Here is a 22,235-nt window from a genome sequence, read left to right on the forward strand (position 1 = left end):
GAACAAAGTATCATTTACATGTAAGTCATACTATTCCAACACTAAAGTAAAAGCAATTTGGAAACTTTAGTAACTAAGCCTATTCGTATCAGTCCAGACTTTTGTTTAATTTAATACTTGACAGCGTTACTTACTTTTTTCTACTTCAGGTTTCAGCCTTTTATTCTTTATGAGAATCTTTCTTTTGAGGTCATTAGGAGAGGGTAAGGCTTTACCAGGATCAAGCTGTAAAATAATTTAAAGAAAACATTTAATAACAGCTGCTTGGCCTCTTTGTATCCCTATTTGGGATTTTGACCTGAGGATAGCAATGGTAAGGGGCAGTGAACAAGCAGTGCCACTTCAGACACAAATCCTGACAGGGAGTGTGACTGTAGTTACATTGTCTCCTCTGCTTTTTCCCTATCCTATGGGAAAGCCATGCTCAGGGAAATGTTGCTGGCTGAAACCAGCACATCGATCTCCAGCCTGCACCATCCTCAGGTGCACTGGGCAAAACACCTGCTCTCTCCTGCCTAGCAGTGGGCAGGGATGTGACTACGACTCTTCATCAGAGGACATCCTACCTCCCATCTCTTCCTGTGGTTCAAGCACTGTCCAAGTCACAGTTTAGTTGCTTGATCACTAAATAAGTCACCTTTTATGGTCCCTTCACGCTGTAACAATGCAAGTGAGGCAGCCCACACATTTACAGAGTAGAAATTGGCTGGCACTGGTGAATAGAACACTGCCCAGTCCTTAGATAGGTAACGAGGACTATTTTTGCCAGTATGGCTACAGGGTCACATCTCCAGTATTTGTGAAAGGCAAATGGCAAGTTTAACACACCCAAGGAAAAACAACTATAAGGTCTGTTTCAGTCTGGGGAAGGAGAAAAAACATTATTACAAGAAAAAGTGTAAGACGCTCTGGTTTAAGCCCCATCACATCACTGAGGATTTGGAATGGTAATTGAGATTTGGGAATAGTAATTATCACCCTCTCCACCTCACACTTGCTAAGAACATTACACAGAGAGTTGCTGCTATAATGGACTGTGGTTTCTAGTGAACCATGATACAAGAACAGAAGATATTTCCAGGACCAGTAAAAATTCTTAGAAAAAATATTCAGATGGTCTTATCCTTAAATCCAACTCTGAGCTATGCAGAAGCAGCATTCTAGATGAAGAAACGAAAGGACAAAGCACCACAACTTGATATCAAATAAAAGCAGCAGGGGTGACAAATAACAACCCAGCAAAAAAACCCAAATCAACCCAATCCCACAACAACAGGTGCAAACCTCCTTGCAGGAGGGTAATGATCATCCACAACCACCAGGCTAGCTCTGTCAGGGGAGTCTCAGAATGTTGGATGGAGAGAAAATACAATTGTTTCTGAGAGCACTTGGGTTGTAATTCCACTAGATGTCAGTGCCGCAGAGTTCATCTATCCCTGGGCTTCTAGGATGCCAGTCTGCATTCCCAAGCACAGGGCACAGCTGAATGCCCGTTTGGACAAACATTTGCTTTTACTTAAAACCAAATCTGCTTCCACCAGCGCCACGTCCCTCTTAAGCCTGCCCTCATCTCCCAGTCGAGGTACCAGAAAACAAGCACTCATAAAATACACCTTTCATGCTCCTCCTGCCATCTCCGCAACATTTGCTTTCTGAGCAGCTGGGGACCGAATTCACCCACGAGAAGGAATGGACACAAAATGCAGAAGGATCAGTAGGTGCTACAGAGCACAGGCAGCTGAGGCTTAAATACAGGGCCCTGAGATAGCAGCATGGCAGCCTTTGGCCAGCTTATTTTAGGCTTTCCTGAAAGCGGCTGGAAGCTGTCTTTTGTGGGGAATGTGGCAAGGTGCTACACACATCATAGGGGAACACTACAGATTTAGTTCTTTGGGATGCACTTTTCAGGGCAACAACCTAATATTCACTGAGCCTTGTGCGTTGCTGTCCCTGTAAAGTGCAAGGAAAGCCACGAAAAACAGTTCTAGAGATGATAACGCCAGGAGGCCCCTTGGCAGAGGTCACATGGACAGGAGCTGAAAGGTAAGGCAGAGGCCTCCTTGCCATGGTCCCCACAGCACCAAAGAGTATCTGCAGGCTTTGGGTGGCTGCTGGCAGACTGAGCACATTGCTCAGGAGAGTAAGCAAGGCCTGGAGGAGTAGCTGCAAGCACTGGGTAACAAGCTATTAAGTCTCAAATATTGTGTTTGTGAAGAAGTGTCTGTTACTATCTCCTGCCATGCAGGAGAGTGAAGTGCATGCAGATTACAGTGCACTTGTTAGTTCAAATGAGGCTGCAGGGAACTCTTCATGCTTAATTTAATTCTTAATGCAGTAGTGGGGACCACCTAGACTGCAGGACCTGACCTGGAGCACAAAGCATGCAAAGTGCAGCTGAAGGAAGAGGTTTCCTCAGTTGAAACCATGCAATTTATAATTAATTGTTTTTCGACAGTGACTGGCAATTTCAGAGTTACGTATGACCTGCAAATACAATGTATGTGGTGTATTTTATGCAGGTGCTGATATTACGTTACGCATCAAGGGGATGGATTTCCCCAGGCTGCTTGCCAGAGCCCTGTGCAGAAGAGATTAAACAAACCAGATAAGGACGAATTTGTACCAAAAAGCACAGACACCTAAAATCACTAGAAATTTTTGAAAGCACAGGACTGGCAGTGAACAGCAGTATGGGTGATATGATTCCAGTTTATAACCTCTTTTAAATCTAGCTAATATAAAAAATAAAAGCACTGTCAGAATATAACATACTGGATGTGTTTCTAGAGGCTGCTTCAACAGGAGATCTCCAAAAAGATCTTCACAGTATTTTGACATCTTGTACTGCTGATATTTGCTGGAAAACATAATGTTGGTTAACTTTTAAATATAAAAAAGAAATCACTATTACTCAGCAAAATAGAATAATACTAAGTAATGTAGACATCTCAAATTATATACTGCCCACCTTCTCTCAACTGAGAAGTATTACTTTACTGTAATTATACTGTCAATGAAAGTCCATTATGTGACACAGATGAATTTAATAAGACCAAAAATGCAGATTAACTGTATCCAACACAGCTAATGGAACATCCAAATATATTTCACAGCTTTACCACAGATAAAAATATTGCCTGTATTAAGCTAGATAAAGTTTGACTACTATATTAAAGCACAGTCTCTTCCAAGCGACATTCAGTATACCTGCATGGCCCTATACAGTTTTCAATTACATTCAAATTATAGTATTTTGAGCTTTATCTTCTCTCTCATACACTGCGCTTTAAAAAACAAAACAAAAAAACCCTACAAGGGCATCACATACCTGCAGTGATTTTCAAATGAAAGAATGACGGGATATTCTGACGTAACAAATGCTGTTTCCTTAATGGCTTGAATTACATCCTATAAAATGCAATAATAGGATTCAAATTAGAACAGATCAAATTACAGTCATAATCAAACAGATTTTTTTGTTCTCCACTCTGAGAAACACAGAGCTGAGTCTCAAATATGCTAAGTAAAGGCAGAACTAGAACAAACTATGCGCTCATTCTTCTCTGTTCCCCGCAACGCCCTGGACTCAGCACCCAACAGGTGCCTCGCTGCACTAGCAGCTGCAATGGCAGCTTCACCCCAAGCCCATCAATGCCACCCCTGGACCCACTGCCATCTTCTCTTGGCAGGGAGAATTTCTACTCCCAGAATAACTCCTGCATCTTCAGGCTTTTTCCGCAACTAAGGAACTTCTCAGACAACAGACAAGGTATTCATTCTGTGGTGCAAAGAACCACAGGATGTGAAAATATGGGGCAAAAGAAGCAAGCCTGCTTCCTGCAGTTTCTATGGCAAGGCAGACGTGACACAGGGGGTGTATGATGTGAGTCAGAAATGAGCCCTAAGATCTAGGGACAAGAAACCATGCCTACGCAGTCTGTCGCCATGTCACAAGGAGCAGCGTCTGGGTGCTGAGGAGGAGAGGGTGTCCTGCATGGATCCTTGTCCAGGGGTTCTACTGGGACTTACTGCCAGGCATAGCAGTCAGGCATTTACCTTGAAAAGAATATCTGTACACATTGCTTTTCCATGCGTTATTATCGGTTCTTGGTCTTCACCTTTGCCATCCCAACAGTCCAGCTCCACACACCTAAAGGCCCAAGAAAAATGATGTCAGATTCCTTATTGTTTCAGTACAGGTTCAAGTTCTGAGCTGTGACGTTCAGAGCAGTAAGTTAAGAAGCCGTTTTGGGTATTATACAATTTATTTTAAGCTGCACATGTGTAATTTCAGACTGCTTTAAAACTTTGGGTATGCTACCTTAAATATAATATGTGTGGGTCAATATATTTACACCTGAACTTTAATGTTTTCAGCACTGCAACACTCTTCTAATTTATTTTCTTACTCGGTTAACTGTGACACATTCCAGTATTTCAAGAAATTAAGCAGGAAATCGTAAACTGATTCTCATTTACATATAAACTTCTTAATTACAAAGTGGAAAGCCCTCTGAAATTCTTCAGTTGTCATTTTAAGATCAAACTTCTGTTATCTTACTCACGAACTCTCTCCTGACATCAGTTTTTACATTCCACTGCCTTTCAATGCTTTTTCTGAGAAAAATAGCGTCTTAAATATGTATATTTTCATTTACCACACTAATAGCTTTATACATTCAATTATGCAATATATCAACACCAAGGTATATTATGTAGGTTTCAAGTACTAGATTCACTAATATTAAAGGCTGTTATCTCCTGCTTCCAACCTGCATCCCGCCAAAAGCACTTGTCTGTACATCTCCACCGAAGACTTGCCACCAAACTGCCTGCCTGTTAAATATGTATTGTGAGAGGAACTGATAAAATAATGAGCCAAAGGATGGTCCATTTCTTGATATAATTCCAAACGGTCTAGGAAAACTGGGGCATTTTCATCTGACATCAAGTATCTGCAAAAGCCATCACTTGATATGACACCTAAAAGGAAGAAGAAAGAGTGGTAAATTACTCCTAGAAATTCAGAGTGGGCAGGAATCATACTGTCTCATAGAGCAGGAACCCTAGTACGAAAGCTGTCTTCTGCAAGCAAACTGAAGCTCTCCCCTTCCAGTTTTCCAAGCTGACCAGTAACTGTGCCCCTGGTGCAAAACCTGCCATCGTGTTCCCAGATAACAAAAGAAAAAAAATCAGATGGCCACCTAGCTCAATATCCAACACCCAGCACTCACCATTACTAGACCTAAGGCATCAAGAGGATGAGAGAAGAAGGCTAATAAAGAGTGACATCTCCTCAGAATGTTCCCAACAATTTTGGGCTCTGGGACTTTGTGAGCTTGCATGTACCAGTCTTCTACAGTATTTTTTTCCCTTCTTTCATATTTAGTCCTGCCCTGACTGTGCTACATCGCTGCTAATCAGCTTGCAGTATGTGCAGAGACTGTTCTCCACTGACAAAAACAGGTGGAGGTGTACCTGAAAACATTTGCATGTGTTCATTTGCAAAGCATAAGGAAAATCTAAGATACCTTCAAGTTGACTGTTTGAAATACAGGTTTATTCCTTTATAATGAAAAGCAAGCCATATTCTACAAGGAACATGGGATGGACAGTAATCGAGAGGACAGAATTCTTAACACCTTTCTCTTATCTGCTGTTATATGCTTCATAAATACAAAAAAATGTTTTCATTAAAATTTATCCCTTGATTGATAAAGTAAGAATTATCAGTAATGCAATATCAGTTTTAAAGTGGCCAAGAGACTGAAAAATGATCTGGGTTAGGGGAGAACAGATTACTCACTAACAGGCACTAGAAAGAATAGTTATCTGGCACTAATTTGGAGATTGCTTTCCCTAAAGCCACATATGAACACTCAGCTATTGTTAAGGCACAGGCTGCAGGAGTTCTACTTTTGTTTAAGACAACTTTTCTCTTATACATAGAACTCCTGTAATCCTGCTTTTCATTCTGCTCCTCGCTTTCTGAAATAAATCCTCTGCTGAAGCTCAAGTTTTCTGTACTTTGTGTCAGCCAGAGGTGAACTGTTTGGAAGGTCTTATTCAAATCCTCTCAGCTGATTCTGAGTTTTGGAAGGGGAAAAAAAAAAGGGGGTGAAATGGTATTTTCAACTTTAAGAAATTTTTTATTTTGTTGGTCACTGAGCAGCACAAATTATCTGAGATGATACGCACTCCTAGTGCATCATCTAGTGGAAAAAAGTCACAGGTGAGCAGGCATTCTGCGCAAACAATAGCTGAGACTTCAGCAACTTATCAGAGCTCTATGTGCTCATCAGAATGGCCTTGGGATAGTTGACGTGCACTGACCACTTTGTATCAGGATGGCTGTCTTTGTAGCCACACTACAACCTGGATCAGGGAAATAATCCTCCTAGAAAAACCATCGATTTTGAGGGGGAGATATTTTTCAGCAGATCAGTTTCCTGATCTAGTTCACTGGGTGGCCACCCCAGTGCTTGCTCCTTGACCACAAGGACTGTAAGCTCCCTTTTAAAAGATTGGATGCTTTGGAATGAATTCCCCAAGTGCCTAAAACCAGTGAATACTAAATTCCTTCCCATATTTACCTTTTCTCTTCAAGTCTTCATCTGGCTCATATGTCTCAATTATCTGCATTGCTCTTTTTGTGTCATAAAAGGGAAATAAAATTTCATTGAGCCGAGGATCTCGTTGATGCTAAGGTTAGAAAACAACGGAATTCAGCAAAACAATATAGTGCATGGCTATCATCCAAGAGCATTTCATTACTGCAGATGAGAAAGAAAGAATGGACATTTAAAAAAAAAAAAAAAAAAAAAAAAGGAGACCTAAAACTTACAGGCTATTTCAACAGTAACTTTAGCTTTAGACAGAAAACAAACATTATCTTTCGTAAGAAACCTAGGCAGTTTGTTTATAAAAGTATTAAAAAAAAAAACCCAGTGCAATCATGTAACTGGTCTTGCTTTTGCTTGTTTATGAGAATAATGACTGCACGTGGCATATGTGCAAATGCAATGTTGAAAATAAGTAACTAAATCTCTCCTCTTTGTAAATTATCTCCCTAATCTTTTTTGTAGGTCATGTAAACTGACGGACTTGACAGATGGCACTGTAATCACCTCTGCAAAAACGCATATCTTCAGCAGTATCTACAGGCTAAAGTAAAAATTAAAAGTAAAATAAAGCTATGCTATAAATACAGAATTTGAAAGCTGAATTTAGAAATATGAAACTACTGACGATTATTTCTGAATAGTAGAAACATTGTGTTATTAACTATTCAAAAAACAGTATAGGTTCTTAGAAGAAATATATATGACTTAAAAGAGCTTCACAGTATCATCTCTTAATTTCACGGTAATTTACAATATTAGGTTTTCATAATGTATGTAATATTTAGATACAATTTAGCAGTGATTTCTAATACACTACTAAATCTCGGAATTTTTAAGTTTTCACTTCATGTGTGCTATGTTACTTTTGTTTCTCTCCATGCTGGATTAGAGCTGCACACTGTGTGCCTGATTCTCCATTAAAAGAAAATTGAAAAAGGAGTAGTGCATGTAAGCAGATGCAATAAAACATAAATAAATAAATATGACTGTGAAAACACTCTTTTACTCCAGTAGATGCACAGTTTTCAAGCTTTAGTTTAAGCAGAATTCAGAAACTTAACAGGCCACCCCCATATTGGTAATCAATAATTTGGAGTGGACAGGATGGCATTGATATGGCTTGGCACTATCAGCATTTGCTGTAATTTCTTATGTGTAAACTTTTTGACATTTTTCAAGAAAAAAGCAATATCCAATCAAAAAATATACACTTGATTCCTTTTCTTACAGTCAATACTTTAGTGCATGTCTTGATTAATTCCAAGAAATTACAACCAATGCCAATTTAATCATGCAGTTAAGGAGCGATCTTTCAAGTAATGCTACTGACAGTCTGCAGCATCTGAAATACAACAGTTTCATTCACTACAGATCAGCTGTCTGGAGATCTATGTAAAACTCAGATGAAATACGGTATCAGAGCAGATGGATGCGGAACATAACTTGCTAAGCAGCACACAACAGCAACTCAACGCTGGCATGCAACAGTACAGTCTTCTGTGACAAATGACAAGCTTTATACCATTAGTGACAATACACCACTTCAAAAAATTGGAAGAAATAGTAGGGAAGGTTCTTAACTCAAGAAAAGTGCACTTCCCTACTCTCTTTCTTATACAGTTAGTCATAGCAAACAGGAGAAAATAAATGGGATAAAGCAAAACTCATCTTGAGAAAGAGTCCCAGCATTATTGTAAGGAGCCAAGAGCAAAAGACTGTTCTTGTAGCAATGATCATCAGTCATTATCGATTTTCCATTTGAATAAAAGTGTGTCTTTAAAGTTTACTTACTTTAAAAAATGAAGCAAAATTGACAACTGATTACATTTTTCTTAAAAAAAAGGATGAATGCTTACTAGTGTCTCTTGGGGAAACGTTCTGCACTACTGGGCTTGTTGGCACAGGGAAGCTGTAGCACAAAAGCTGATCAAAACTAAAAGCATGAAGTTTCACCTAGAAAGAAAACATGTCCCAGGCCTAATCGCACATGTCTGTCAAAGCTGTATTGATTGTTCTAGTTACCGTTTTAGACAGGACACCCTTTCACTAGACGTTCTTTAACTGTTTGAGGGTGAACTATCTGAAAGCATGGGGAGAAAGAATGCCCTGTGATTCTGCAAAGAGAGAAAGATCATTTTGCCTCCCTAACCCCTCCGAGTGGATACAAACCAAGATGCACAGCAGTTAACAACGTGCCAGAACCAGTTTTGCGTCTTGAATTTGTCCTGTGCAGCAGGTAGAAGGGTGTCCTTTCATGGAGATGAAAACCAGAGGGAGACAGAAAGAGCAGGAGAGTGGGAAGGAGGGAGGAAGAACAAGCAAGAGGGAAGGAGGGAGGAGGAGCAACAAAGTGGGAAAGAGCAGGATAGAAAAGGTTCGCCTCATACCTCCTTCCCAGGAGAAAGGATAAGTCCTGGTCAGATTACTGAATTTCCATTTTGACAGTTACTTGACTTATTAATTTATTGCTGTGAATGAACAGCAGGAGCAAATCTCACTAGTAGTGATCTCAGTTCTTTTTCTATTACATTTTATTTTTTCAAAATTTGACTTCAAAGAGACCTAGACAAAATAGCCAGTGCCTGACAATAAGTAAATTTCTAAAACCTTCCGAGAAGCTTTAGTACTGATACACAATTAAATCAGTTGTCATCCAGCAGCATTTAAAAAATCAAACAGAGACAGCTGTTTGGAAGAACTCCAGGAAAGCAGCTCACTCTCCACTCATACCCGGTAACGTACCCTCATGCTCCCTTAAAAACCCGTAACACTTAGAGCTTCTGCTACCTGCCCTGGAGGTTACTGAATTCAAAATGATTTAGGTTAAAGACTCTCATGAAGAATTGCTCTGCCAAGTAACTCCCCTCTCCTATATAAAGATAATAATCTTTTTATACTTTCCAGCATTAAACACCACTAATTGCAGTGTTGGCCAGCTGTCAAGGGGACAGAAATGATCACTTCAGAAGGGAGATTTTGGGTCATTTAGTGCCTTTCAAATCACAACCAAAACTCTAAACTCTATTTGGAGACCAAAAGACCTCCAGCACAGAGCCAAAGGCATTAGTTTCAGTCATCAGAATGAATGTCCTACTCTGTAAAATCACTTGACTAATTTTTCCCAGCTCTGGTCACCAACCAAAGGGCCAACTACAAGATTTCAAAATGCAAAATGTGTTGTGTCAATAAGAAAGTAGCCAACAAGATGGATCTTTCTCCAATACTGCCCATAAAACAAGACTTCTGATTCTGTAAAAAGAACTGCTACAACAATATAAAACTGAGAGCACAACAATCCAATTTTAATTCTGTAATCAGTTCCTTGAGATAGCCAGGAAGTTCTTACAACTGCTGGCAGCACTTCTTCAGAAGTTTGGGCTTCAAGGTAACACACTTTAAACTAAAACAATTACAGAGATCAAGTTTAAAATCATGATAAAACAGTAATTTACTGAAAAATGAGGAATAACACTAAAAAAAAAAATCAGAAGCTAATATGGTTTAATGTGTGGACAGGGCTGTGTGCTTCAAGCAGTGAAGTGTACCTATCACAAGTGAATTGGGGGGCTGAGGTACTTTAGGGTGATCACTTAGAATTTCAATCACAAAGTAATCTTTCCTCTCTTCAATGCAAAAACCAAAAATGACATGCCTTAGCTATGATCCCAGTCCTGCAAACATTGAGATACTGAACTTTGTAAATAGCTGTGACAAAAGAATATCTCTCAGTATTAAGATTAAGCACCTGCTCCAATTTGCTAATAGAGAGAACTATGGGGATATGAACCAGGGCCCCAAGTGTGTAACCATTAGTCCTAAAGCTGTTAATCTTCTCACTATTTTTTGAATATTCTTTCTACATGTAATTCAGGTTTGGTGAAGAGTAGGGCATGCATTGCCTCCTGAAAATGAAAATTATATTCTAAATTTGATATATGGGGAATTTATTGCTTGAATCTTCATATAGCAGTATCAGATATATAAACATATATATTTATAAATATAAAATACATTTATAACTAGTAAAGTAATTTTAGATGGGCAGATTTTTGGTAATGCACCCAGTCCCTAAAAGATCATGCAGAGAGATAAAGCAGCTATCCGTGTTCCAGATGACAAGAATCTACAAGTACAAAACCAAGTACAATGTGCCTATTTTCCATACGTATGTTCTTATCAAATCTACACAGTGCACTTAATGTTGCAGTTCTGAATGAGTCCGTCTTCTAAAACTTACTGTGCTTTAGGAATAGAAACCCCACACTGTTTATTGAAGTACTTTGCACACTCATGATATTTTTAAGAAATGCTATTAATAAATACTCTTTCAGCAACTGCATTAGGGAAATAGAGCAATAAAAATATTTCCTCTTTTTCTGCAGATATAGTATTTTAAAAAACATATACAAAATCTTAAAATACCCACTTAGCTCTTAGATTTGTAATAGATTGAAATAATACTGTTGAGAAGAATCAAACCACTGTTTATAAAAGCCTACTTCATTTTTCCTATTATTTAGAAGGACTACCAGATATATTTAGCTGTGGCCTACAGGTAAAGTAACTGCTTATAATAAAATACCGGGTGTATTTTACTTGAAACTGCATTAAATGTAACAGTATAAAATGTATAAAACATACATAACACACAACATAACACAACAGCAAGTAATCAACAGATGCAATCTGCAAAGCCAACATGTAGAAAGCACAACAACAGACAAGGTTGGAGCTGATTTTTGCACCTGGATGTTACCATAATGGAAAGATCAGCGGATCAAAAGCACAGCAAATAATGACATGATTCATGCAATGGAAAGATTGGAAGAAGCAAGCCACGGCAGACAGACTTGTATGGTAGTTAATGTATGAAAAAGCTTACTTCATTTAGAAAGCTCACTAATTGGTCTACCGTTAAATAATCAGTTTTGTCTCCATTGCTGAAAAGAAATTTATTAGAGAATGTAAGTTTTCATATACGATGCTACAGTAGGTATGATTTACATGTTGACATTGTTGATACTTTTAAAACCACCTACTTTTCTACCTGAAGTGGCTCTATAATCTTAAAACGAACAGTCACAGAAAACATACTAACTGTCTATGCTTGGCACAGTATAGCTCCCATACTTCCTACAACTTAATAAACATTACTTCATAAAACAACATGTAAGTCCTCCGGCTGAGAATAAATTGAGTGAAGAAACCTTTTAAACTTCAAATTTCTTATTTAATTTAGTTAGTTCACATACTTTGTTAATCACCTACAGGAGCAAGTTAAAATTACGGTAGTTAGTAAAGCCAATGCAAAAAAAAAAAAAAAAGTTCCAGGTGCTTTCTCTAATTCATGTAAAAGTTGCTCTAAAATAGAAAGTGAACTTTTACATTAACAGTCTGAAAGGGAAGGGGAAAAACACAGACTTGAGTTTGTCTTAAAATATTGCTGATGCTACTAGCATTCAAGGTTAGATAATCTTTACCTTGTTCTATTACTATTAGATATGGACTAAAAATACAGCAAAATTAGTTTAAAGCAAGATTATATTAAATTTGAACTTACATCTTCTTAAAGAGGTCCTCTATGTCAGTTCGGGGACATATCTTCTGGGTGAGCTCATAAAATTTCTCATAAGTAAATGCTGCAGGTTCAATTTCATCATTCTGTAACAAAATGCAAAGGTACATTTATCCAGTAAAAGAGAACTTACATGCTCTTTTCCCAAAAGCATATCTCAAATCAGCAAAAGCAATCAAGAACTGTTTTAACTCTTTACCTAGTATATGGTTATCTAGTTTCTTTTGTATTTTCTGAAAACAGTTCTTAATCTGTCTTTATCACAGATCTGTTTGATGTGCTTATATTCCGACCTCACAGTAACATTAATTCTACATAAACACAGAACTGAAGAAGTCTTTATTTTTCTTCTGAAGCTTAAAAAAAACCCCAGAAGCCCAAAATAGCGTACAAACTTCAGGACTCTTATACTGAAGCCAAGGAACATGGAGAAAAAGTATCAGGTTTGGTGCAATGGTTTTAAGAAGCAAAGCAGCTCTCATACAGGGCACATAAAATTTCTATGAGCTAACATTAATACATTCAGTATCACGTCCTCCTCCGAACAAGATGAGCACTGCAGCAGAGAGGAAAAATTTCATCTCAGGTGCCAAGCACTGAGACAGCTGGGGATTCACGTCTTTCCCCCTGGCTGGAGACAGCGAGCTGAGCCTGCAGGGCTGCCCCTCACCAGGCACTTGCTGCAGACAGGCCAAGAACCAAGGGCTGGAGGCTCCAAAAGGAAAGAAGGGAGCCTGGGCAGGGAATAAAGCCAAAACAACAAGCTGCAACTGTCACCAGGCACCACCTCTCCGGGGCTGTTGGCAGGGCATCCTGCTGAGTGGGACAGAGCTGGACAGCAGGTCTCCAACAGGAGGGGACAAAGAGCAGGAGAATGTGGCTGAGAGGACAGCACACCAAAAAAAAAAAAAAAAAAAAAAATCACGTGCACATTCTGTGCTCACATATTTTGTATAAATGCATGGAAGGTAGTCTGTAACTGAAAAGAAGGGAAGCTTCATCTAAGCAGTTTAAGGACCACTATGTCATCCACATTTAATTACATTTCTGTTTTAGTAAACAACCCACCACGATGAATAAGTTACTTATGAACAACAGGCATGTTTTTGTGTGATGCAAATGACTTAGATCACAGCTACAAATGTGAATGATTCATCAACTTATTAGTATACAAAAAAGTTATTCAAAACCATTACATACCTTTCCACTGGGAAGACCTAACTCCTTAAGTGCTTGAAAGATCACTTTTTCTGTTTTACCTGATGCAAAAGTTCTGGTAATGCTAAAACAAAAAAGAGTGAGGGAAAAAAAAGAGAAATGTTAGTCACTTCTTGAACAATCACTTCTCTCTCTCTCTTGCTTTTACTGCCAACATTTTCCTCTGGCTTCAAGTGATGAATGTAAGCATCTTCCAAGTAATAGCTCAGCTGAAAAACTGCCCTAAGCTTCACAGGGCAGCAGTGCTTTGCCTACAAGCTATCCATTAGAAAATATATCAAAATAATGAACTGCAAAAAGAACAGAAGAGTGTTTTTTCCAATATACTGGGATACAGAGCCACGCAAAGCATTATTCTGTTGGCTCTTTTAAACGCCACGCATAGATAAATGACCGTGTTTAAAAAGTCGCGGATTCTGCAAGTGAGGAGACTGGTGCCTCCAGCCATTCCTGGTTGTGGTGACTTCCTTTCCAAGTGTTAACCCAGGCCTCCCAGGGCACCCATGAGGCCAGCATGAACCATTCCCAATAGCAGTTTCCTCCCTCTTTTTCAAGCAGTCGCTACCAGCAAGAGACTCCTCCATGCATGCCGAATCTCATTCCCTGCTCCCGCGCCAGCTGCAGAGCTCCCTCCTCCCTTTGAATGCTCCCTCACCTTACGAATATCCGCGCTCTGGACATATTAAACACAACTCATTTACGTAGGTCTCAGCTGCCACTTAAGTATTTCCACCAAACTGATTAACATCCATCTCCTTCCGCAAAACAGGGGTGATTTCACCACGCATGAGACCGACAAACTGGTTTCGCTTGAAATTAAATAAATCCAATTAAAGCTTGGCTATTTGGTGTGATTAATGTGGAAGCGTTTGGTCTGTTCCTGTTTCCATTTGAGATGAATTTAAATAACCTCTAACTCTGGAAACGTAGATCCAAACTTGACAGCTCTCCTTCCCTCTGTGTCGGGTCTAAGCTAAAATGATGTGTCCCACAACTCCTTGATTTTGGTGTCTCAATTTGGAGAGACAAACAGAAGTCTGTATGCAACATCTATTTCTAATGCTAACAAAATCTGCACTTTGGGAAAGACTCTACAGTTGCCCGATAAGAATATGTTGCTTTTCATCATCAAATGAGACAAATGTTTGGTGAGACTTTTTGTTAATCTCATGCATACTAAATAATTTCACATGGTGAAAGACATGAAACTAACTGTTGCTGTTATTTGTTGCCATGGCAATTCAGTTGTTTTACTCTCCAAAATACTCTAAACAGCCTATGTAAATATCTTCATATTAATAAAATTAAGATCAGGAAGCCAAAGATCTAAATGATAAAATAATATTTTTTAAAATCCTGGTCTTTTTTTTTACTGGGTTCTTACAACAGTTAGATTTCTATGTCCCTATTTAGGCACCTAAATAAGTTATTTGATTTTCCAAAGCTGATAAGTACCAAGATGTTTTCACTAAAATATAGACTGAGTTTAACTTTAGGCACTTGCTGCTTAAGAAATTTCAGGTGTTTATTTTTCTATCCATTCTAAAACACGGAGTAATGTTAGCTCTACAATTTACAACCTATCGCCAGCCCAGTAAAAAATTATATGCCTGTTCTAATGAATCAGGCTTCAATAATAAATGTCATGTAAAATGCAAGTTTAAAGCATAAGTAATTAATCAGAAACTGCGAGCCAATATTCCATGTCTGCAGGGAACTTATTTTTTGATGCCAAACTGTTTTTTATTTCACCAAAGACGACAGCAAACATAGCAGTAATTTGTAATGAAAGCAGCAGTCTACAAAAGACTGCATGAATCAGAAAATATTGTAAAAATACAGCATGACACTTTCATTTTGCTAAGGATATTGTGAATAAAACTACTTTTCCCTCTGTCAGAACAGACTTCATCTGAGCAGATTTACATTCACCTTGTTGTACACCTTAGAAGAAATCTGGCTATTTCAGATGCAGGGAAGTTACTGGTCCACACATATATATGGGTGTTTACTCCTTGTGTTCCACTGTGGTTTGGGGCTTTTTATGGTAACATGTCAATCTACTTGCTCATAAATATTCGAAATATTTCTCAAATCTGAGACTGAATCTATCGTGCTTGCTGATGGATTAAATGACTTGGTTACTTCAGACCTCCACCACTTTCCAGCCATTACTTAAAAAAAAAAAAAAAAAAAAAATCAAGCCAACACATAAACTGTTCAATCTTTTATCACGGTTCCACTGCATTTATCAGTTTTGCTAGAACTGGAAGTACCACTGCCTACACTGTAGAAGAAATTATCTAAAACTACAATTTCCAACCATCATCTAAGTATTGAAACATATTTCTTCCAGACACTCTGAAGTAATCAATACAAAACATATTTATCAAAAAAGTATAATTTCAAAATTAACTTAAGCTATATGGTAAAACAGATGTAGGCCCCATTTTTCATAGTTTAGCTTTTTCATTTTTTTATATATATATTTTTTCATAGTTAGAAGCTAAATTAACTTAAATCCTTTTAAATGTAGTTATTCAAGGGATAAGCATAGATTGAGCAAAGCTCATTTCTAAACAGGCTCTAGCTGAACAGGTGCAACTTGTGCATTTGGAAAATCCATTTTCTGCCAACAGAAAGTTGCAGAAACCAAACAGAACTTATCTTTTTTAAAGGCTGACCTTTTTAGTCATCATTCACAGTAGTGTTAAAATCTGAAAATATAAAATATCTTACCAAATGCCCTGTCCTTGTTAAGATCTGTAGATGTAGCTCTAGACTCAGACTGCTAAAATTTATTAAAGTCCAAAAGACTAATCTGTGCTCTCCTAAGGTTTTCATATCACTAATTGCCAGAATTTATTCTCTTCCAAACACAGTAGGTTGATAGAAATAGATTTATGCCCCAGAGTACATTAAAATCCAGAAGAAGAAGAACCTTTATCACTCTGCAACACCCAAGTGTACTAACGAGGAGTCAGGAATATTTATGCCATTTACCACCAACAGCCTAAGAAGTTTCAGCTTCTTAAGGCTCATCATTCCTATGGCCATGTGTTAGCTGCAAAAATCTGTCTTAAACCTGAAAAGAAATGCAAGGAGCTCTGATTTCCCAGGTGGGTTTTACTGCACTTCTATGTAAAAATGAACTAAAGCTGATCTGGTGATACACATTCCTACAGCTTAAAAGATCTGCCAGGTACTCTCTGAGAGAATAACCTTCCTACTTGTATCCCCAGACTGTTTTTTTTCCCCTTCATTCATATTCCTCCTCTACGCCTTTCCTCCAACCTCTCGCTGACATCTCTCCTAGTCCTGTCCCCCCCCAAAGTTTGCTACATTCACCCACGCCAACATGGCACGTTCCTTGGAACATCCAGATGTAAAGAAGATTCAGCTTCCCTCTGCACAGCATGGGATAGTAGAGCCCTTACTAATTCATGCTGCAAACTACTTTTGAAATAAATTAAGCTGCAAGAGACCGATTTATGGGAACCTGGATATAGCGCAATTTTGAAAACAAAAACAAAAACAAAAACCCAACCAAACGCTTGGAACTGATAAAATTTTTAAGAAAAACGATTCAACTTTAAAATATTCAAGTCGTCTAAAATCAAAACTGCAGATCCGGCAGGAAGATTTAATACACGGGAACCAGTGGACTGGACTCTCTTCAGCAATATGCAAGCTTGTCTGCATATGCAAATCAGTGTGCTGTGGCACAACTGAGCCAATTTATGCCTCACTAAATGCAAGGTAAAATATTTCAAGGCATAAACAGTTTCAGACAAGCTAACACCCTATAAATTCATACCAAGGAATAAAGCTCTATGTTCAAACACAGACATAAAACTCTAGAGTCTTGAAAATGAATCTGCCTCTGTGTAGTATTTTTCCCTTATCTTTACCCTTCATTTGATATTCCTCATGGCACTTCTGCACAGAAGGTGCCCCATGGCAGTTTAGTTCAAGTTTGAGAAATAAGCAGGGGCTTAGCAACATGAACGCTGAAAGATTAATACGCTGAAGCAGCCTTAACACTGTCAAGGTGTCACTTGGGTCATGAAATTAAAGAAACCTGTAAGGCGGCATGACAGGCCCTTTGTCTTTTTGCAGATTCCATAGATGCAAAATTCTCTCTTTCTTCCTTAATAAAAAACATTCTGTGAGGCTTATCTTACAAAGTCCTCCTTCTTGCTCCCTTCTGTGAGTTTCTATTAATGAAAAAACAGCATGCCCCAAAAGTGTGGTTTTCACAGACTGCATAAGGAGGAAAGAAGCTCAATGTAACAGCAAGAATTAATTTCTAGAGCAGGAGCGGGGAGAATTAGTGCCTAGCCAGAGGATGGAAAGTCAGTAACTTGTAATAGTTAATAGCTGTACAGAAAGAAATACACTGTTCTAGCTTTTCTGTTACTGACGACTAACTCAACGATTCTTTTATCACATGGAGAAACTCAAATATTATCCTGGGGGATCCTATAAAAGCAAAAGTATTTCTGGCAGAGCTGTATCTGTCTCTTTTACAAGCAACTACATTTTAAAACTTAGCTTTTTGTCCTTAACTAGCCTGCAAGTTTTTATGGTTCTTTTGTTAAGTATTTTGTTAATTTTTACAAGTGAAAAACCCATATCAGAGTTTAAGGAGTTTTAAGTTGCGAAAACTAATGCTCTCAGCTCTAAATGACTTTGAAAACAACTACAAGCACTCATATCTTCATCACAACAGACTGAGAAAAAAAAAAGTCCTGCCTAGTTTACCAAGGAAGTGCAGAACTTGGCTAAGTTTGTCTAGTTCTGTACTTATTTTTACATATGTATTAGTAATAAAATTGATATTATAATTAATTTTTAAGTCAAAGAATTTTATTAACATTATACAACCAGTACCTGATAAAAACTTGAACTCCCAGTTATGCTTACCTCCGAACTGGAATTTTCCCATTTGTGTTTGTCAGAAAAGCCAGTTTCATCCAGCTGAAATCAAGAATGGAATATTTTTAAAATACTATTGATTAAAATCGGGATCTAGATACTTATATTTAGACTAAGATTATTGGCATGTCTGTGAAATGAGTATAAACAAATAATTGTTCTGTAATAAAAACGTTTTTCTTTAACCATCTAGTGCTTGAGGCAGAGCAGTTCTGTAACTGTAAAGGCAAAAAGCATCCCAAAAGAAACAGTACATCAACTAAAACGAGTATGAAGACAAGAAAGACTCAGGGGGTTTTGTTTGCATATGCATCAATAAAAGAACAAACCAGACAATAACTAAAACATACAATATCATTAAATCAAATATATATACAATTTCTCCTGGGCAGGTGCCAGATACAGACTTGAGACCTCCTCTGGTCACAATGACAGATAAACCCTAAACTAATTTAACACCATTTTCTTTATTACAGTGGTTCGTGATTGCAAATGTTGAACTATGAAAAACAAAATATGATTTAAAAAAATAAAATACAAGGAAAATACAAGTACAGAAAAATAAAGGAGAAAGGGGAGGAAAGAAACTTACTGTTTCTTGAGACATGTCATTGGACTGACATTGTTAGCTCTAAAGTTATGTATGATGGATCCAAGCCCTTCTACCCATTGCTGAAAAACATGAAAATACAGAAACACCTAATTAGGAAAACAGAAGAGGGGAAAAAAAGTAGGAAAATTTGTCGTGGAGGAAGGCTCTTCTTCCTTGCAGCTAAGGATAATGTTAATAACCTGAGTTGAAGAAAAAAACTGCCCCCTTCACAGCCTATAATGCCACAGAAAAGTCCAGCCACATTTTACCTATTGCTATTTCATACTTCACTAAACAAAGCAATTGTGCTTTCCATTCTTCCAAGTACTACATGTAGCATCAGCGGTGCTATTTAAACAGTTCATCGTTAACAAAGGCAAGCAGTCTGTTGATTGACTTATTAAGCCTTCTGTTTATAGCCCATATAAACATACGTGTCCCTTTCAGTTGCAGCTGGCAATATTAGCTATTACTAAGCAACATTATACAATACATGATCATATATTTAACTGGTCAAGGTTTAGAAAAGGAATGTAACAAAATATTACTAAGCTAGAGCAAACCACAGGGAAGCACATCAATAGTTCAGTGATACTGACCTCATCTGACACCCTGTTACATATTCAAGTCCTGCTTACTTTCATCCTTAAAAAGCAAAACATTCCAGTTATCATTGGGATGACCCTCAGCCAACAGCAGCATTACAGCACTTATCCAATTCCTTTTCATGGATATATTTTTTCTACTATGGCTTGTACCTAGACTTTGCAGTACTGTATAGAAGAAGCTTAAGGATTAGGCCCTAACACGAACACTCATTGATTTCAGCAAGAATCCTGGCGGGATAAAGCTATAGGAAGAGGAAAAAAAATGACAGCACTACAAGCCAAGTTCAATCTCCATCATGCCATTGTAATGCTAGGATTACTTAACAGATAATTTACACTGGTGGAACTGAGATGGGATTTGGTCCACTGCTTAATATTAACCTTATGAATAAAGCAGCTTCTTGCTTCTGGCCAAATTCTGTGCATGCAGCTTGAACTGACTTGGGCAGGATCCAAAATTTGACACTTATAAATAGATGCAGATGAGTATATTTTCCTTTTCATGAATTAGTGCTGTACATCTACAAAACAGATGAAGAAAATAATTTCTATAGGAGGAATACTAATGTCTTTAGAAAATGGCATATTGTAAACTGTAGGCATTAAATCACTATGGGCTAAAACAAGCTCTAAGGTGACAATTCAGTAGACAAATACACTTCAGCATCCACTTGTACTCGTGACACACTACAAGCACAAACTTCTTTTTAAACAGGAAATTCTTAATCAGGCTTAAAAATTCACCTTATAAATCTATTTCGCTTCAGGAAAAGTAGCCATTTACTAAGACTTCTATTAATATTCAATTATTCCTGTTCAAACTATCCTTTTTAAGAAGTACTGAATAGAATATGCAAGCTAATGGAATAAGTGCATATCTGAGAATCACTTAAAAATAGAAGTCTGACTTATGAGAAAAGCTACTGTTTGGGGTTTTCTCAGGTGTGTTTTCATGCTTGAAAACAACCCACCAGTAACAGTCTGCCCTCCCATTTCTCTTTTCCCAACTGCATGAATGTACTAAGTATGGATAGAACAGATGTACTTGCCTAAGGCTATAAAGAAAGCAAGGATCATGGGAAAAGATATTATTTATTAGAACTAATGTAACTGGAAGCCATTGACAGACTTAGGGAACACTTATCTTTTCCTACAAATGTTTGCTCACCTAAGATGATATAGGAATAGTGCTAGTGATGATTTCAAGATAAATGCGTGAACAAGTCGTACATGCATTTCCACCTCCTAGAACTGTCAAAATTCAATAATTATCAATTATCATTAACTATATAAGTGTGTTTTGTTGTGGTGGTTTTTTATTCGTTTTTCTCTTTTTTTTTTTTTTTCCTCTGAACAGTAAAATGTAACATTACTGCTGTATTAACACTGTCAAAGCTATGTAAAAATTTATGCTTGTATGATCTGGATTAGCCAGTAGTCCCTTAAAAGCTCCTCAACCTTTCAACACTGATCCATAAAGTAAAATGACGCATATTCACTGCAAACAAAAAACCTTTGTAAAATTAAATCACACAAAATGCATGTTGTAAATAAGCTTCAGTCTTTCAAAGCTCCCTTTTTTTCTACTAAAACCACCATTGGTGCAGTACTGGCAATATCACCATTTCAACAGGAAATAAACTCACACAGATCCATTCTAATTTGAAGGCAACTGATTGCAGCTACACCTGATAAAACAAAATCTAACATTTAAAACTAAGGTTATGCAGCACTCAGTTCTGAAGTTACTTCTTTGTCAAGAACAGTTGCCAAAAAGCAACGCTGCTAGAAAGAAAACAAGTATAGAGAGAAATCAATATGCTAACCACTTACCAAGTACTTTCTTTGCAGGAATTGTCCTGATGATTCCCACTTTAGAGGACTCCCTAATCTTTTTTCAGTGATAATGCCCTTTCCTGATAGAGATTCCAAATCAGGAACTGCATTCTCTCACACCAAAAGAGCACAGAACGACAGCCAAACACTGAAAAGCCACAAAATCGTCACATCTCTGCTGGCATCAAGTAAGGGAGTAACCTAAGAGTCTCTATCCGTCTATGGCACAATGTCCCCTGGGTAAGACACAGCAGTTTGAGAGACACATTTGCCTGTCTGTTCCACTCAACACAGCGGCACTACAATGCAGCATCTGGCTGCTTGTACTTCAGTTTGGGGCTAAAGCAATTTCTGGAGTGTTTCATCAGATATTCAGCATGGTTACCATCCAGCCCCAAATTAATAAGAGAGCTAAGGAAAAAAAATAAAATGCTTCTGGATTGTGAATGTACTATCTAAAAGCAAAATGACATAAGATGAAAAAACTTCCTCACCTGTAGATTAATATACAGGCTCAGTGCAACACATTCAAACTTTGTCCTTCTGAGCCAGAATAGTCTCCAAATAACAACTATCTTCATAATCACTTTTAAGACACTGTGATCCAGTGCACAGATACTCTCAAAATATCCAAAGCCTGAATACTCTGACAAATGTCAAGCTGGCAATATATTGCTTTCCTGACAACAAGCCATTCCCAGATTTAATGTACACTTGTCTGATGACCCTGTAGGAGGGATGAAAAAGGATCTCAGATTTTTCTCAGATAACGAAGAACATAGCAGCAGCCTTGCTTGTATGCTATGACAGCACTCCTTGTTTTACAGGTGAAGGTGAAAGACCTG

General features: G+C 37.9%; 1 protein-coding gene across 4 annotated transcripts in view; it reads right to left on the reverse strand.

Annotated features, from left to right (window-relative positions):
- The window catches only part of PLCB4 (phospholipase C beta 4), a 188,789-nt gene that overhangs the window by 49,279 nt on the left and 117,275 nt on the right, over positions 1 to 22,235 (reverse strand). For all 4 annotated transcript variants that reach the window (XM_065630534.1, XM_065630533.1, XM_065630531.1 and 1 more), the window contains 11 exons: positions 18,947 to 19,026; positions 18,343 to 18,396; positions 13,399 to 13,480; positions 12,184 to 12,284; positions 11,506 to 11,563; positions 6,594 to 6,702; positions 4,773 to 4,983; positions 4,057 to 4,150; positions 3,329 to 3,408; positions 2,773 to 2,857; positions 135 to 225 (listed from right to left, as the gene is read on the reverse strand). In XM_065630534.1, the coding sequence (XP_065486606.1) occupies positions 135 to 225; positions 2,773 to 2,857; positions 3,329 to 3,408; positions 4,057 to 4,150; positions 4,773 to 4,983; positions 6,594 to 6,702; positions 11,506 to 11,563; positions 12,184 to 12,284; positions 13,399 to 13,480; positions 18,343 to 18,396; positions 18,947 to 19,026 (1,045 nt within the window). The remainder of the gene's footprint in view (positions 1 to 134; positions 226 to 2,772; positions 2,858 to 3,328; positions 3,409 to 4,056; positions 4,151 to 4,772; positions 4,984 to 6,593; positions 6,703 to 11,505; positions 11,564 to 12,183; positions 12,285 to 13,398; positions 13,481 to 18,342; positions 18,397 to 18,946; positions 19,027 to 22,235) is intronic.

Source organism: Caloenas nicobarica, chromosome 3 (genome assembly GCF_036013445.1).
Source record: "Caloenas nicobarica isolate bCalNic1 chromosome 3, bCalNic1.hap1, whole genome shotgun sequence".
Lineage (NCBI taxonomy): Eukaryota > Metazoa > Chordata > Aves > Columbiformes > Columbidae > Caloenas > Caloenas nicobarica.